General features: G+C 40.5%; 1 protein-coding gene across 5 annotated transcripts in view; it reads left to right on the top strand.

Moving 5' to 3' along the window:
• ikzf4 (IKAROS family zinc finger 4) overlaps window positions 1-16,914 on the top strand; it is a 235,272-nt gene extending 218,358 nt beyond the window's left edge. For 4 of the 5 annotated variants that reach the window (XM_038786693.1, XM_038786688.1, XM_038786689.1 and 1 more), the window contains 3 exons: window positions 8,427-8,576; window positions 14,961-15,095; window positions 16,014-16,914. In XM_038786693.1, the coding sequence (XP_038642621.1) occupies window positions 8,427-8,576; window positions 14,961-15,095; window positions 16,014-16,738 (1,010 nt within the window). In that variant the 3' untranslated portion in view covers window positions 16,739-16,914. The remainder of the gene's footprint in view (window positions 1-8,426; window positions 8,577-14,960; window positions 15,096-16,013) is intronic. The other variant, XM_038786690.1, reaches the window with a different exon arrangement.
• The last annotated feature ends 2,255 nt before the right edge of the window (window positions 16,915-19,169 follow it).

The raw sequence follows: 19,169 nt of genomic DNA, 5'->3' as shown, positions 1-19,169 counted from the left end.
TGCCTCGCAATTTCTTCCTTGATGATAGATTCCAGCATCTTCCCTATTACCGAAGTTAAACTCACTGGCCTATAATTTCCTGCTTTCTGCCTACCTCCTTTTTTAAACAGTGGCGTCACGTTTGCTAATTTCCAATCCACCGGGACCACCCCAGAGTCTAGTGAATTTCGGTAAATTATCACTAGTGCATCTGCAATTTCCCTAGCCATCTCTTTTAGCACTCTGGGATGCATTCCATCAGGGCCAGGAGACTTGTCTACCTTTAGCCCCATTAGCTTGCCCATCACTCCCTCCTTAGTGATAACAATCCTCTCAAGGTCCTCACCTGTCATAGCCTCATTTCTATCAGTCGCTGGCATGTTATTTGTGTCTTCCACTGTGAAGACCGACCCAAAAAACCTGTTCAGTTCCTCAGCCATTTCCTCATTTCCCATTATTAAAACTCCCTTCACATCCTCTAAAGGACCAATATTTACCTTAGCCACTCTTTTTTGTCTTATATATTTGTAAAAACTTTTACTGTCTGTTTTTATATTCTGAGCAAGTTTACTCTCATACTCTATCTTACTCTTCTTTATAGCTTTTTTAGTAGCTTTCTGTTGCCCCCTAAAGATTTCCCAGTCCTCTAATCTCCCAGCAATCTTTGCCACTTTATATGCTTTTTCCTTCAATTTGATACTCGCCCTTATTTCCTTAGATATCCACGGTCGATTTTCCCTCTTTCTTCCGTCCTTCCTTTTTGTTGGTATAAACCTTTGCTGAGCACTGTGAAAAATCGCTTAGAAGGTTCTCCACTGTTCCTCAACTGTTCCACCATAAAGTCTTAGCTCCCAGTCTACCTTAGCTAGTTCTTCTCTCATCCCCTTGTAATCTCCTTTGTTTAAACACAAAACACTAGTATTTGATTTTACTTTCTCACCCTCCATCTGTATTTTAAATTCCACCATATTGTGATCGCTCCTTCCGAGAGGATCCCTAACTATGAGATCATGAATCAATCCTGACTCATTACACAGGACAAGATCTAGGACCGCTTGTTCCCTCGTAGGTTCCATTACATACTGTTCTAGGAAACTATCGCGGATACATTCTTTAAACTCCTCCTCACGGTTGCCTTGACCGACCTGGTTAAACCAATCGACATGTAGATTAAAATCCCCCATGATAACTGCTGTACCATTTCTACATGCATCAGTTATTTCTTTGTTTATTGCCTGCCCCACCATCTCGTTACTATTTGGTGGCCGATAGACTACTCCTATCAGTGACTTTTTCTCCTTACTATTCCTGATTTCCACCCAAATGGATTCAACCTTATCCTCCATAGCACCGATGTCATCCCTTACTATTGCCCGGATGTCATCCTTAAATAACAGAGCAACACCACCTCCCTTACCATCCACTCTGTCCTTCCGAATAGTTTGATACCCTCGGATATTTAACTCCCATTCGTGACCATCCTTTAACCATGTTTTAGTAATGGCCACTAAATCATAGTCATTTACGATGATTTGTGCCACCAACTCATTTACTTTATTCCGAATACTACGAGCATTCAGGTAAAGTACACTTGTGTTGGTTTTTTACCTCTGTTTTGAATCTTAACATCTCCAGTTTTATTCCTTTTGTTATTACTGGGCCTATTCACTGTGCTCCCCTCAGTCACTGTACCTTGTACTGTCGCCCTTATGGATTTCTGACTATGTCTTCTCTGCCTTGCACTTTTCCCCTTACTTCCTTTTGTTTCTGTCCCTGTTTTACTACCTTCCAACTTCCAGCATTGGTTCCCATCCCCCTGCCACATTAGTTTAAACCCTCCCCAACAGCTCTAGAAAACACCCCCCCCTAGGACATCGGTTCCAGTCCTGCCCAAGATGCGTCACAGTGACTCCAGTTGCCACTCGAACTCCGAAACCCGGCGCTCACGTTTCTGCAGCTGGGGACACGTGCACACGTGGTCGTCCAGGACGTCAGTCAAATCTGTGACTTTGCACGCACAGGATACACATTCCACATAATCGAGCTGTACTGCCATGGCTTCAATTTACTTCCTCTATATTAACTCATTTTTACTTTGATTTACTTACCTGGCCTTGATATAACTTCCCGATTACTTGTCTTTCTTTTAAAAATATGTTGTTCTAACTGTCGGCTACTTAAAAGCCCTCCCTAACAGCAGTTCTTCACCAACCAATTACTTTGTTCCTCTTCTGATGTCACTCTTGGATTTTTGTCAACCTCCGCCCCTTCGTGGAGCTTTTCAACTGGAGGCTGAGAAAGACTCTTTTAAAAATAGTACCCCGCCTCCCCTCCTCACTGAACTTCCTTATTCACCAAACTCTCAGTAATTCCACCCTGTACTAGCTGCACCACTGCACTTAACCTCTCTTATTCTACTGAATTTCAGATAATAACCTTTATTGTCACAAGTAGGCTTAAATTGCAATGAAGTTACTGTGAAAATCCTCTAGTCGCCACACTCCGGCACCTGTTCGGGTACACAGCAGGAGAATTCAGAATGTCCAATTCACTTAACAGCACGTCTTTCGGGACTTGTGGGACGAATCCGGAGCACCCGGAGGAAACCCACGCAGACACGGGGAGAACGTGCAGACAATAGACAAAGCCGGGAATCGAACCTGGGACCCTGAAGCTGTGAAGCAACGTGCTAACCACTGTGCTCCCACAGATGGTGGGTCCCCCCCTTGAATTTTTTCATTCTCATTGGAATGTATCTATTTTGTGTATTCTGAAATACCCCCTTAAATGTTAGCCACTGCATGTTTGTTCTATTCCTTAATCTAATTGCCTGTTTGCTTTAGCTCGCTCTGCTTTCATGCCCTTATAATTGCCCATATTTAAATTTAAAAGATTAATCTTTGACCCACTCTTTTCTCCCTTGGACTGAATGTAAAACTCCATCATATTATGATCACTGCTACCTAACAGCAGCTTCAGTATCACTAAATTCACATTAATTAAATCTATCCTCTGGGTCACTGTCTGTGTGGAATTTGCACATTCTCCCCGTGTCTGCGTGGGTCTCACCCCCACAACCCAAAGATTCGCAGGGCAGGTGGATTGGCCACGCTAAATTGCCCCTTAATTGGAAAAAATTAATTGGGTACTTTTTTTTAAAAATGATTATCACCGTATCTTTCTGACAACTTCCGTTATTTCGTCGTTTATACCCTGTCCGACCATATAGGAGCCTGTGCACCGCTCCTACAAGTGACTTCTTGCCTTATAATTTTTGATCTCTGTCCAAACCTCTTCTACGTATTGGTTTTCTGAATTTATGTCATCCCTCTATATTATGCTCATACTATCCTTAATCAAGAGAACTACCCCGCCACCTTTTCCTAGCTTCCTGTCCTTCCTAAGTGTCACATACTCTTCAAGATTCAGGTCCCAATCTATGTCATCCTGCAGCCATGTCTCTGTAATAGCTAAAGGATGGTTAATTATTTCTGTCAGCGCTGTCAGTTCACCTATTTTATTTTGAATACTATGTGGATTCAGGTAGAGCCTTTAGCTTTGTCATTCAATTTTTTTTTTACCTTTAGATTATCTGCTGATTTCCTCTTCGATTTGTACTCTCTGTCCCTTCCTGCCACGATCTGTTTTCATTTCCACATTAATACCTTTCTTCTTGCCTTGCCTTTACTCTGATCTGTCCATCTACCCAAATTTGATCCCTTGCCCCCACTATTTAGTTTAGAGTACTCTCTACTTCCCTAGTTATGCGGCTTGCTGGAACACTGGCTCGAGCACGATTCAGGTGCAGACCATCCCAATGGTACAGCCCCCACTTTCCCCAGTACTGCTGCCAGTGCCCAATGAACTGGAACCCACGTCTCCCACACCAGTCTTTGTGTCACGTATTCGCCCCTCTAATTTTGTAAATAGTCCATTCATGAACTAATTTTGTAAATAGTCTATTCATAAACTATCACATGAATTTACATTTTAAAATTATTTTATCATATTTAAAAGTTTGTCCATTTATGGGGTGGTGGTTTGGAAGAGGATAATTCCAAATATGGATGTCTGAAATCAAACTTCTGCTGGGGATACTCAGTACTGGCAAAAGAAGTTGCAGCGGAAGACGTAATCTCCACTCTTTTCTGCAGGCATTGATGGACCAGCTTATATTGCCTACCATTTTTTCCTTTTGCTCTGTATTGGGAAGGTAAGTGGGAAGAGATAGGGATGAATGCCTCTATTTCACCTTAGTCCAGCTTGCGCGCTCTGAGATTGAAGACTCAATGGGAGAATGAATTGGACTGGTATATACCGCATGGTCCCTGAACATGCTGCACCACCTTGGCGGGCGGGAAGGTTTTGTTTCCAAACATGTTAAATTCATGTTATCCTGTTCACACATGTAATTGGATTTTATTTCCCTTACTAAGATAAGGAGATTTGCAAATCTAAACTGCAATCTAGTTCAGAAAAGGTTAAAAAATCTGAGCAGTTGAGCTGTGAACTTGATTTTTAAAAACACAGGTAAGATGGTATGTAGTACTGAATTGTCTAAACTATTTCTGATGTGAATAAGAGTACTTAAAATTGACCATTTCCCAGATGGCACGGTGGTTCGCACTTGTTGCCTCACTGCACCGAGGACCCGGGTCACTGTCTGTGTGGAGTTTACACATTCTCAATGTGTCTGCGTGGGTCTCACCCCCACAACCCAAAGATGTGCAGGGTAAAACCATAAGACATAGGAGCAGAATTAGGCCACTCGGCCCATCGAGTCTGCTCCGCCATTCAATCATGGCTGATATTTTCTCATCCCCATTCTCCTGCCTTCTCCCCCATGTAGGTGGATTGGCCACGCTAAATTGCCCTTTAATTTAAAAAAAAATTGACCATTTCCCAAAAATGGAGTTACTCCCTACATTAGCATTCTATTTTGAATGTGCGTCTTTGAAAGGGTTGTGATAGAATCCGCGTGCACAAAGTGACAAATGTTGGTGACAAAGCAGAATAGAGATGAATAACTGTGTTCATTAAAGTTCTTAACCTCTATTATCCTTCCACCGCTGCCACTACCCAAGGGAAAAAAGCTAGGTGAGGTTAGATCTTTAAAATGGGTGTCTTTTTTTTTTAAATCTGGATCTAATACTGTAGAAATTGGCCGAAAGTATAAATTTCACATCTACATCACTAGGAATTGCAATTACCTTATTGAAACAGTCCCTGAAGTGGTTCCACAATGTTCATGCATCATAAATTAGCTGTGAGGCAAGATTTTGGAATTCTCCAGCCAAGAGTATTCATGCTGCACAAAGCAAAGAAGCTCAGGTGTGTTCACTCCACAATAACTTTGTTTTAAAAATAAACTGGTACCGCCAGTATTGCTCCCTGTCACTGTTGGCTTTTACTCTGCAGCTTCACTTGACTGTGCAGCTGCGAGCACTCCCTGATTCGCAATTGGATTTGAGCAACTATTTGTAGAAGATACAAGAACGTGATTTAACTAGGGTAACCTTTTGCTGTCAAAGGTGACCAAGTACGTTGGGGATCATCAATTTCCAGTGAAATTGCTTAGTTGGTTTGGATGGAAGTGCATCAATATTTTAACCATGGTCCCACTAATCCTTTGCTATAGTGTTCTTAACTGGATAGTTGGTGTGCAAAGTGCGAAGAATTGGGACATGTGTGGTAAACAGTGGTAAATCATAATAATCGCTTATTGTCACAAGTAGGCTTCACTGAAGTTACTGTGGAAAGCCCCTAGTCGCCACATTCCGGCACCTGTTCGGGGAGGCTGGTATGGGAATTGAACCGTGCTGCTGGCCTTGTTCTGCATTACAAGCCAGCTGTTTAGCCCACTGTGCTAAACCAGCCCCTAAATCAAACTGATGCATAAGAATCCAGAACATTGAAGGCAACATAATTATACAGGGAGCAATGAGAAGAAATAATTGATCCATGCTGTAATTCAGATGCATCTGGGATGGATGTTCAGTGTACATGTTTCTTTTCTATGCAAGTGTTTGAGAGCAGTTTACCTACCACATCAATTGAACCTATATTTGAAGGTAGAACGAGTAGTTTTGGTAGTGGAAGTGCTAGTTTCAGAAACCAGCTTACAGCTTGTAACAGTGGGATTGGTATTTCTTTGGAATTATCTTGAGTCTGGTACACTGACTACTGCAAGGAAATAAACGACAATCTCCTTTTAATAATGTTGTGTTAACTTTTCATCTTTGTGTGAGCTGCTGCTTTCAGTGATTAAAGGTTAATTTCAGTTTGTTAAACTCCGAAGGATAGTGATAATGTTGGATACGCTATAATAGTAACAACTTCTGTGGGTAAATAAGTGTTAACAATGTCTAATTGGCTCAACACGAGAAATATATTTAGTGGTTAGTATCTGGTGCAAATTGGTTTCGCTGTCCATCGAGCTGGACCACATCTCATGTTACTGAGCCTCCTGTCAAAATCATCCACGACTCTAGGATCATTCTAGCTAATCCCCAGTTTCTGCTTCTACATGACCACACACCGCCGCCTCCTCTACAACAGTAAGTTCATAGAATTCATTGACAAGTTCACCACTTAGATTGAGACCATCTGCTGTGCTGCTTGTTAAGCCCCTTTCCTACTGACCCAATTTTCACCCCTGCCCGTGCCTCAATCCTGCAATTTTCTTTTTGTTTCTTTCCTATCTCCTCTCTTAACTCTCCAAGCCTATTTTGTCTATAAGACCACCTCCCCGAATTATATTGCCACAAAACTGTTGACCAGCCAATGTTCCTTCCTGGTTCCCAGGCTGGTTGCCATTATAAATGGTTTTCCCCTCTTCAGGTGTTGTTTCATGTCTTTCCAAATAACTGTCATCGCTGCCATCTCAAAAAAATCTACCCTTGACTCCTTTGTCCTTGTAAACTTCCGTTCTATCTTCAAGCTCCCTATCCCCTCAAGTCCTTGAAAGCGATAGCCCAGGATTTGCCAGCACTGTCCCTTCGCCACTGCCCACAAAGATTTAATGGGCTCTGTGCACGATTTCCGCTATTTGGATGTCAACTTCATTCTGGTGCTACCTTTGGAGGAAACTGGGATCCAGGAACAGTGAAGTCATCAAGCCAGCTTAGCAGCCAATCAGAAGTATTCTCCGAGCAAACCGGGAAGTAAGAAGCCCTGGTTATCGTTCACTTTTTAATCATTATTTTGCTTTCTGTAAAATGATTGAGCCACATACAGATGGGGTTAGAATTGAAGCTGAAATAGCAAAAACATTAAATAAAATAAATTAATTATTTCAAAAAATATATTCAATTTTTATCATGGAATGGAGGAATGACAGTCCAGACTTCAAAAATACATTTTTCAGGACTGGAAAGGTGATTCAATTAGTAATTATGACTTAGTATGCCAATTAAAAACACCTCATTCAACAAGACTTAACTTCTATACAGCGGGAATAGTACATTGAAAAGAAGTTCATATCCAATCACTGATTATGTCCAGACTGCATCTGTGAAAGCAGCAATAGCACATCTTGTGGAGGAGCAGGGTATCACTGACAACAACTTTCTGGATATCCACATTTAACCACGCATGTGCAGACACCATGAATTGTTGTCAGTTTTGCACAATAATAATGAATTTTGATGGTTTTGCAGTCACCACAACCACAAATTCTGGACTAATTTCATCTCCCAAATCCGTGCCCATCTTTTTCTTAATCCCACGTTTGAATTTCTTGACCTACAAGCGCTGGGATGGCCCTAATGAAGTCCCAGAATATAACCTATGGAGTGTCATCCAGTGTTGTCCTCCTTGGTCTCTCTGAAGACGTTTGATTTGTACTCTACTGACGTATTAGCCATATTATATACTCAACCAACGTTTTGCTTTTTGATTGTCCAGTATTGAATCTACCATTGCTCCCTGATTCTGTACCATTTCACCATTTATTGCAACCACTTCCGTAAAGATCAGAGCCTTGTGTATTTTTCATTTTAGGATTGCACATTCCTCAGAGATGCAACTTTCCACATTGAGTTTGTGCTCGAGTTGCTTACCATTGCTTTTATATACATCTTTACAATCATATTAAATATCACTTGTTCTGACACACTGCACATTAATCTGTGAAAAGTCAGAATGGGGGGTGGTGGAGAGAGAACTGACACCTTTCTATTCTTGTGATATCCATATCTGAATTGTGGTGGCTTAGGAAGACTAATGGGGTGATGCACTGGAACTGATGGAAAAACTGAAAATGGTAGAAATCATAGAAATGAAGGATTTCTGCCTGGAATGTTAACCTGCCTCATCTCAGATACTGTTTGATATTTCGAGCATTTTGTTTTTAATTTCATGTGTCCAATTCAATGCAGCATCATAGATTTGAAATCTGACATCTTAAATAACTTAATGCTTATCTGATGATTTGTGTCTCTTTCTAGTCTCCTCTCCCACTGTCGGCAAGCCTTACAAATGTAATTACTGTGGTCGGAGTTACAAGCAGCAGAGTTCATTGGAAGAGCACAAGGAGCGCTGTCACAACTACCTACAGAGTCTGAATGCTGAGCCGCCACAGCCATCTATTCATCAAGGTCTGTAAACACCAGTGTCACAATTGGCCTAAGGCAGCAAGCACTATACCTAGCAGTGCCACAGTTACCCAAGGATAGTGAAACAGATAGTGAGAGTATAACTGGCAGTGGCATATCCTAATGATGATAATGGCATTGCATAGTTATCTGGTTAGCTGCACATTACCCAGACACATCCCTGTGTATTTGATGTTTGAAAAAGTGTGTTTCGTCATTCGGGTATTGTTCACACACCCCAGGAACTTGTCCAATCTAGAATTTAGCTTTACAACATTGGTTCTGAGAAATCGTGTTCAAGTTAAATGGCATCATCAGCATCACCTCTCAAGTGAGAACCCCTCCCATATAAAACTCTGTATGAAGGCCCAGGATCTGCCCAATAATCCAATTAACAAATGCCATGCTAAATGATCTTTTCCAGTGAAAAACCTGCCAACAATTTGTTGGAAATGTAATGAGAACATATTAGCAAAGGGGTAGATCAGGAGCAGCACAGTCAGTATCTGAGGGTATCCGCTCTCCAGGTGATGAACAAGACAATATTTTAACAAGGACTTGAATCCAAGCAATGGCTCCAATCTTAACGTGAGAACGGGTCACAGATAGTGTGTCCAGGCTGGATTTAATTTGCTGGATTTAATTTGCTGAGTTTATATTGCAACCATAGTGAAGTCCATGTTAAATAAGGGCCCAAATATAGTGTTGGCTCATGAGCTGCATATAATCCTTAACCATATTTTATTACTGGTTGTAATTTTCGCTTGGTATACAAGCATATAGAATCATAGAATTTACAGTGCAGAAGGAGGCCATTCGGCCCATCGAGTCTGCACCAGCCCTTGGAAAGGACACCCTACAGAAGCCCACATCTCCACCCTATCCCCGTAACCCAGTAAGCATAAGCACAATAAGTATTCATAAAATATAAGTTTGAGAAAAATTGGGAAATGCCTAGCTTGCTTAAGATTTTCAAGTGAGTTCCAAGAAAATGTCCTAACCTCAAGCATCCTGCTGATTGATTGCCTTTACTGATTTTGAACCCTCCAGTGCCAATCTGTAATGGTCGAAGTGGCTGTTGCAAGCACAATGGCATTAATTCAGCAGACTCAATATCACGATTGATTTTAATCTGGTAGGGGGAGTGGTGGTGCCGTGCTCTGATAATTAGTTCTTCACCTTTTTAGCAAGAGCCTTTAAAGCAGTTTACAAGTCCCTAAACACTATGGTATGAAGCATTTAATGCCATAAGTCACTCAGACCATCATAATAGCACCAATTATTCGCAAATGTGGCAATACTTAGCGAAACAGAATAAAAATCAGTTCATGAGTTGTGCTAGGTCTTAGTTTTGTCATTCAGGAGAGCAGTTCCTTTTATACAGTGCTAATCTTCAGTCTTTTAGGTATACAAGACCTTTCACCCAGCCTCATTCCAGTTACCAGATAGGGGATGAGAAAAAAATTGATTTGTCAGCAAAGATTACATTCCACAGAGATTGAGTATACCCAAGAATTATTGCTAAATAATCATCAAGAGGCTGATTGTTATTCTCATTGGTTCTAAGAAGTGATTTGTACCTGATTCAGGACAGTTAGGGAGACATTTTCCATTTTGTCAGTTCACGGCTGTTGAATTTGCCTGGGCCAGTCGAAGCAAACTTCACTATTAGATCATATCGTGAATCGGGGAGAAAAATGGTTAAACAATTTGAGTACCCATGAGCAAGCGATATACACCATGTTGCAGGATTTGACTCCTATTGTTTTAGTAAGTTTCATTTCATAAGTCCAAGAAGTTGAATGGTCTTTACTATATTCTTTGGATTTTGCAAAGCAATCAGATCCTAAAAAGTTAAATTTGATTACAGCACCATATTTAGACAGCTGATTGGTTAGTACAAGTCCCCAGATGACAGTCCAGGAAGTAATCAATATCTTCAGCAGTTGGTAATTTGTGGGTATGCACCAGAAAATGAACATGAAAGTTCCAGGATTCTTGTAAAAACCTAACTAGTTCACCCGTGTCCTTCAGAGATAATTTTCAATTGGGCGAGGGGGAAGCACTATGTGTTTCAAACTATTTAGTTGACAATGCCCTTGGAGCAAATGTTGCATTGCTAGGGATGCACATATCCTTAAAAACAAATAAAAGGAAGTGGGTTCACGAGAAATTTCCTTGGAACATAGAATGCTTTGTAACAGGGAGTGCTCGAGGCACAAATCTTGTATCCTTTGAGGGGGAACAAAATGATAAATATTTCAGGCAGAGGAAGATACGGGTGTATATTGTAGTATAAAACCAGCACAAACAATATGGCGAATGGATTTTTCTGTTGTAAACTTTCTGTGCAGCTAGTTTTATCCTCACTATCACTTGAGATTCATGCTTCTGATTATCTGGATTGCTTTGAGCGAACCTGGCGTATATATGAGCTCATATATAGCCTCTTCTCTCAAAGTTGGATCTTGTTGCTTATCATGCTATGGAGCTTGCGTCCAGGTAGACTTCCCTTGTTCCTAACTCTAATGTTGAAGTAGTCCTTAATGACCTGATGGACACACCACTGAAACTGATTTTAAACTTCATACCTATAAATCAGTGTTACTTCCAAATTCATTGGCAGTGTCTATAAGGTAGCTATTTGGTCTGCTCTTTGCACATGATCAGATGTTACTTTTGAGATTTGGTCTACATCCAGATATTTCTTGGATCTGTTTTGGTTGCAGAACTTGTAGCATTGCAGCTAGGGTATTTTTCCCTTCCTGAGTTGGTGGTGCTTTGATGTGAGTTTTGTGGTTTATGCTAAATGATGCAAAATTAACTTTGTAGGGCCTTTAGTATTTCTTGTGCACCACCATCCCCACAATTTTTGTGTTTACAGTTGGGAATTTTGGGGGGAAATTTATTTTTGGGTAACTGCAGGTCAAAAGAACAGAATTATAGCACAAGTCCCAGACCTTTTATACAATGTGGGAGCAAGATGTCCCACGAGGGGTAGTCTCAATTATGGCATTATCCAAGGAAGTGTGATTTCCAGGACCAATCCAGATTGGACAAGTTCCTTTGGTGTGTGAGGGATGCTATCATGCACAGAATGATGAAGATTGTGCAAGGTAGGTCATTTTTCTTTGCCTGTGACTCCAATATGAGGTGTTATCGAGTTCCAGGCATTTCCCATGGAACAGAAATATTAATGTCACACTGAGCCGCTTGTACATCAAGACTTGAGAGTATGGTAACTTGTCCGTCCCCATCTTAATCGGGGATGCAAGCAAGAAGTGAGACAATAAATAGTGAAGTGTGATGCTGCATAAGTAATTGTTCAGATGAATGATAAAAGGTTATGCTCTGTGGTTGAATACACCAAACAATACTTTGCATAAGCCTAGAAATTACTGTTTGCGATATTACCTTTGGGTACGGTGCTGTAGTGGTTATGGCTTTGATGAGTAACCTGGAGGTGATGGAGTTCAAATTCCACCATGGCATTTTGAGAATTAATTCAGTAAATTGTGAACTGCCATCAGGAAAAGAAATGACCAGATTGTTGGAACTCAACTGGTCCACTGATGTCGGGAAGGGGCCTGCCTCCCCTATCCAGTCTGGTCTGAAGTGACTAGTTCCCAATAACCGATCCTTGATGTCTTTAGGGCTACTATGCCTTGCCAGTGTTGCCAACATCCAAAGAATATTTTTTTTGAAGTATGCAAAAGCTTAATGAGTTATATGTTGTTTTAACAGAGTTATTAACCATTTTACTTATGTCTTGTACGCTTATGTCACAAACAGTAATTTTAGGGCAGTGGTACTTCCACGAATGCAAATTCACAACTATTTATGCAGTCGATTTAGTATCTTATTTCCAGTACTCAGAAATGTAGTCTGTAAACTGACTTAATTGTGCTGTTAATACACTTGCAGTAACAGTGTTTGGGAATCTGCTGAATAGCATATTCGAGCGAATGAGTAGAATTTTATGAAGGTTCCTGTGGCTGTCATTTTGCAATAGTTCACACTGGTTTTCTTGTATCTCTTTCTTTGTAGAGTTGTGACTACTGAGCCGTACCCAATTCCTGTATATAAAAATTACATTTTGAGATTGCTGTACACTCAGATTGGTTTATATGCAATGCTGTATAGCTGGTTTTCATGGAATCAAGTCACCACTTGTTTGCTGTCTACCAACTCTAAAAATGCAGACCTTTCAGAGTAGATCTGTTAAAGCTTTCTTAATTCCATGTAGAATTCAAATACTTAGGTTCATATCCCTACTAACTGGTAAGACTTTTAAGCTGGCCATTAAACACACTCCTGTCACTGTATGTACCATGTTGTTTTAACCTTTGATTTCATGCATGCTAAAAGAAAGCCACAAAAATGCCAGCTCCAACTGACTCTCGCGTATAATACAATATCTACACCTAATGGTACTTTAAACTTTTCACCCTCATTTCGGAAGTGCAAATATCCGTTATGATTCCTGCTTCTGATTACTATCCAGTAACCGCTACAGCAAACTTCTGTGTGGGTAAAGGCAGTAGCATGCCCAGCTGATATTCAATCGAAGCTCATGCATAAAAAGTGGCTACTTGGCTGAAGTACTGGAGTGCTGCCGTTGTCAACATAAGCTATGTGCTGGGGTTTTGTCTTTGATATATGCACAAAATACATTTTTAAGAGAAGAAACAAGTCCCACAGTGCCTGCATATGGTGCCTAGCATATCCCAGCATGAGATGGTGCTTTCAGGAGAGAATTGGTGGTGGGGTGGATGGCGGGGGCGGGGGAGCAGTGTTTATTGGAATCAATTCACCAGGAGCACCAAAGAGCACATTCGATGTTACAGCAACTGCACAGAAAAATACCTGATGTTGAATGGGTTCAGTGGCCCTGTTTGTCTTGAACATATATTTCACACTTTAACTATGTTGAAGACTTTGGATCAGGTCTTCCATTACTAATATTTAATACTTTAAGCAGTTTCCTTATGCAGTACCAAGTTAACAATCAAATACTGAAAATAAGAGACCTGTTCACTACCTGAAGGCTTCTGGTTCACAGTGTATTTCAAATCCAGTATCAAGTATAGTTTTTCCCCTCAAAATTTTCCTGCTGTTCCCCATATCTACTTCTGAAAGAATTGATTCCTTGCTGGAGTATGCTTCCATGGGTGCTGACAGCTGGCTATTTTTTTATGTGAATCAATGTACCGATCGTGATTTGTAGCAGGAACCCTGGCTGTGTTTTTCTTCTCTTTTCCCCGCTACCCCAGCCCAAACCAGGAATTGAGCCTGGGACCTGACTTAGTTCATTACTGGTTTAACTGCTGGGAGAACCAAACTTTGTATTTGTGCTGGAACAAATTACACTCTTTATACTGAACTGCAAAATGATAATGACCAATGCAAATTTTCAGCTAGTGTCTCATTCACAGCTTTGTAGGAAACTGGGAAGGCCTTGGGGTGGAAGGTTAATGATAAAAGGAGTATTATGGGTGTTATCAGTAGGAATTGGATATTTCAGCATTTTCATACTCTTCCTTTTTGTTTTAAAATTTGGTGGCTATTTAATGTCCTGAATAGTGACTGTAAAATAACTTGGTGCAAACAAAGATTGCTCCTTATTTGTTCAACCTCCATAACTTTATTTTTTTTAATATTTCAAATGAATTTTGTTCTCAGATGGGTGAAATGATGTTCATACTGGGGAGTTGAGCACTTCCCACTTTAGACATCCAGTATCAACATCTAGTACACCCAGGTAAAGCCTGTTCTGTTATTTAGCAATTCAGCATCAGAAGACCACCTGTGAGAATGTGTTCACTTTTCAGCAATTATTATGGCCTTTTTGAGATTGCCAATAATTTTCTAATTAGGGGCAATTTGTGCTGTGGACCCACAGCTAACTTGAAACTGGGATGAGATTGTAAAAAAACTCATTTCACATAGGTCCTAGTTAAAGACATGGCGCTACTCAAACATGATAATCAATTATCTTAACTGCCTGAGAATGCTGTGAGTGCACTCACTGTAGCTTAGGGTTCAATCTGCATATCTCATATCCTGCACCTGCTCAAAAGAAAACTAAAATGAATTCTGTTTGTATGACACCTGGAAAATTACATTTGAGAGCTGGCAAAACTAGAATTCTGGGCAGTTTGTTGGTTTCTTTAACTGTGGCGCAAATGCGCAAAATGCCTTGTAAAATGTATTGGAGTTCTGTTTTTGTTGCCAATTTTGTTGAATTGGTGAACAAGAATTTTACTTCTGTGCAGTATAAAATGATCGCTAAAGCTGGTTCAAAGCAACTTCCACTGTTGTTCCCAATGCTGCCTGTACAATGTGCATCAGTTGATCACCAGATTTTAGGGTGCTTTCTCTCATCAGCAGGGGAGGAGAACCGTGACATGGATGTGATGCCTGACCATATCCTTCAACCAGCCCCTGACAGGCCTTCTTTTATAGATAGGCTTGCTAACACCATTGCAAAACGAAAAAGATCTACTCCGCAGAAATTTGTCGGTAAGAGCTTTTGTATATTTTTTCAATGCCCCAAAACGGCAGTGAAGGGTTAGATTGTGGTACAGCTGTGTTTTTCCATGTCTTCATCCTTACACATGCTTGTTCCCATGACAACTTAAAATATTTTCCACTATTTTGCAATTAAAGGAGGATCTCATCATACAAGGAGCAAATTGGGTGATGTAGTTGATGGTAGTAGATCCAGTGCATTCTCTACAGTCTACCGTGGTGATCCGGCCCCATATAGTATTGATTTTGCTGTACTATTTTATGCAGAATTATGCATAATTTTCAAGAAAATTGCTCATTTTGACAAAAGTAAAGATTTCAGGTTGTCATGGAATTTTTGTGTTTGGATATTGGGTTCCATTTCCATTTTATATATCATTCTTTTAATTTCAGATTAAGAGAGAACCTTAAGTTGCATTGCTGACACACTGTCTAAATTTGGCAAATCCATATTTCATTGGTCAGAAATTGGCATTTTCTCCTTTGCAAGCTCATATCAAAAACACTTTTCCTGTTGTCTTCATTGTGATGATGAAACATACAGCCCCCAAGAAGAGTTTGACAATCCTTAATCCTGAACTTTGACAGGGTCGATATAATGCTAGAGGATGTTGTCTTGAAGGCCATACGTACTCCTGAATGAATATTGGAATACCTTTCTTTTAATCGCCTGGCTGACATTGTAATAAAATTTAATAAATGACTATTTCAGTTGTTATAATTCCTGAAACAAGAATGGCTAACTTTGGTACTGATTTTATTTGCAGTGTATTGATCTAACGGTATTGAGGGAGCGAGGGTGGGGTGTGGTTGAGTAGTTAATTGTAAATTAATTTTCCTTTAACTTTCCTTTATTACTGATTTATTTTCTCTCTTTTCTGATTTTAAATCCTAATCCTTTCTTTTCAGGTGATAAACACATACGCCTCAACCTAACTGATGTTCACTTTGAGGTGAACTCCAATTTTGAGAAGGATGTAGAGATGATGGCTCCTCACCCCATGGACCAGACTTTGGGCAGTGCACTGTCCTATCTAGGAACAGAAGCAATGAGGCCTCCAAGGCTCCCCATGACCAGTTGTACACCGGAGATCACGCCAGTGATCAGTGCTGTCTACTCCCATGTACACCCCATCCACAGCCGAGCTGAGGCACAGGGAAGTCGAGAGGCAGCAGAAGGTCATGAAGACATGCCAGAACATCTGAATTCTAGAGCAAAAAACCAACTGGTAGAGCTTGGAGTGTCTCCAAGCAATGGCTGTCATGATTCCACAGATACAGAAAGCAGCCATGAAGACAGGAATACCCAAACCTTCCCTAGTAACTATGCCACAAGGCAAAGCCCGGCCTATTCCAAAGAGGACCCAAAGGCACAGGAGCCCCCATCATCTGCCAAAGCAGCTCAAAGCTCAGCCAAAGAGGTCCTAAGAGTCTTAAATGAAGATGGAGAACAAGTTAAGGCCTATAAGTGTCACCACTGCCGGGTTCTCTTTCTTGACCACGTAATGTTTACCATTCACATGGGTTGCCATGGATTCAGAGACCCTTTTGAGTGCAACATCTGCGGCCACCACAGCCAGGATCGGTACGAATTCTCCTCTCACATTGTCCGAGGAGAGCACAAAGTGAGTTAGAGAGGGCTGCATGGACTTCACTTTTCTACTCCCCTTGCGCTGGCTTCATCTAAAAGAAGGAGGTGTTCTTACTAGGGTTGGACAAGATCACTGTTTTCAGGGATTAATCTACAGAACAAACTGGGGTTAAATTTGGTTCTATTTTCCAATTAAAACTATATGTTCCCCATTTGGAATTTTTGTTGTATCTTGACCCAAAGGTGCTAACTTCAATTTAGTTGCACTTCAGTGGAGAAAAGTAGTCCATAATCTCTCGGAGCCCAATTTTACAATTGATGCCAGTTCATGAAAATTCAGATTGTGGTACATTTTATTTTGAGCACTGATTTATTTATGTATATAAGGCAGTATCGGTGGGTTTTGTTTAATAGGGATGAATTGGAAGTGAGAATTTTATTACAAAGTACCCTATTTAATGGGCTCCAACTTTTTTTTTTTACCCTTCTAGAAAGCAGGGAGGTCAATTGTTAAATCCTGAAGACCATGTGTAACTTTGAAGGGAGTCATCTGGTGACCCTCACTGTCCTTTTTAGCATCATATGAATTCTTAGATAAATAAAAGTAATTTAACCAAATGACCTGAATCAAAGAGAACTACCTATGTTTCTGTCTTAGTGACGTTTGTCTTTGGAGCATGAGATTTCACAAATGCCCATTTTTAACATGAGTGAGTTTAAGAGTCAAACTATTTAAACATCTCGGCAACGTTGATATGACTTGTCCACTTTTTGCTTCCACGTTCCAGTTCAAAAACTGTGGATTAATCCCAGAGTATTGTGGCTTGGCTATCCGGTTACAGATAAGGTGTCCAGCCAGATTCTATGATAGTATGGGGAGTGGAGGGGGGCAGCAGCAGAGTCCAGGGGGGGGGGGGGGGGGGGGGGGAGAAGGTTTTGTTGTTGAGATTAACCTTTTTAGAAGAACAAAAGTTTTTAACTACTTCAATTTGAAAATGCCCAGTAATGTACTAGTAAATGTGCCTCTTTTGTCACTGTACTTACAAATTTGAACCTTGTCGATAGTTCATGTTCACTTGCCTCCTGTACACGTAGTGAGCTTTGTCAAATCCCTGATGAACCAATGCACCATCTTGCCCTGTGCAAAGTGACCAGCCTGTCTGCTGAGCCAGAGTACCCTGGCAATATACAGTGTCAATAAGCCATGGGGGATGCATGGAATTCAATGAGCTGTTGTCATAAAATCAAACCATTTATGAAATTAGTGTCATAGGTAATCCAAACTACCTCGTTCTCACTATTGGATATAATAACTACCATGATGCAACCTTTGGTTATAAGAGGCGTTGAATTGGTGGCTAATGGTGATGGGTAATATTCCCTTCCCCCTCACCACCAAGATTGCTGTTTGATGATGTCACAGTGTAGCCAGCCACTTAGACAGTGTATGCATAATAAAATGCACAGACTTAGTGATAGTTTACCATGGTTAAGAGCGCCAGTGCCCTGTTTTTATAAAATATTGACATGTGGCCTGGCAGTACAATTAATGTGTACTGTCTGAAGTTCAAATCTTCTCTGAAGTCGATATTCCAATTCATTAACTACCATGTGCATATCGAGTTCCTTTAGTTTTTATCTGAAACACTGCAGTGCTTAACACTCTGAGGAGAGGTAGCCATCTGTGTTTGTGCTCACTAGCACTGGAGCAGCATTTGTATTGGAAGCTGTGAAGAAGTGAGTGTTATGTAGGAATGTGCAGTTTTTAAAACTTTAATCATATGATATAAATATTTTAGTTCTGACCAAATATGGTTGCAGGAAGAGGGTTAATATATTTTAAACAATGAATGTGTTCTTATCTATTGAAAGGACTTTCCCAAATGTTGAGGTTTTAAATATTGTCAACATTCATATTTATAATAAAATTCTGTAGTGTCAAAATCCTGTGGTTGTCAGTGCAAGTCCCAGAATGGGCCACATCAGCCACATTCATAGTGAATAGTAACCAGTTCTCTGTCTGCATACTGAATGGAACATCTCATGGGTATTGTCAGTTACTCTGTAAGTGAGGCACTGGAAAGGTTTTCTTTAGGGGTGGGGTGGGAGTTGTGTGGCAGGAGAGGAAGAAGAAAGGCAAGAGAAAAGATTACAATCTGTCTGCCTTTTAATAAAAGATATTGTATAAATGCACACAGCCATGATAGAATACCTTTCATAGGTTCTTCAGCTGCTGTTCCAAAAGGACGGTTGTGTGGAGTTAATAGATTTTTATAAAAAAAAGAAACTCTGTGACATCATCAGTTTCCAGTCACCAGTGCAAACTCTTATGTTGAGTTTCAAGGGAGGCTTATTGGGTCAGTCTTTTTTTTTGTCCAACCCTAGTTCCTAACCAATTTCTTTCTTTCTTCCAGATTTTCAGTTATTTAATTATTTTTGTTTTGAACTGACACTTGTAAGAATTGTTCTCTGAA

Source organism: Scyliorhinus canicula, chromosome 28 (assembly GCF_902713615.1).
Source record: "Scyliorhinus canicula chromosome 28, sScyCan1.1, whole genome shotgun sequence".
Lineage (NCBI taxonomy): Eukaryota > Metazoa > Chordata > Chondrichthyes > Carcharhiniformes > Scyliorhinidae > Scyliorhinus > Scyliorhinus canicula.
This window is presented reverse-complemented; position numbering and strand designations above follow the sequence as displayed.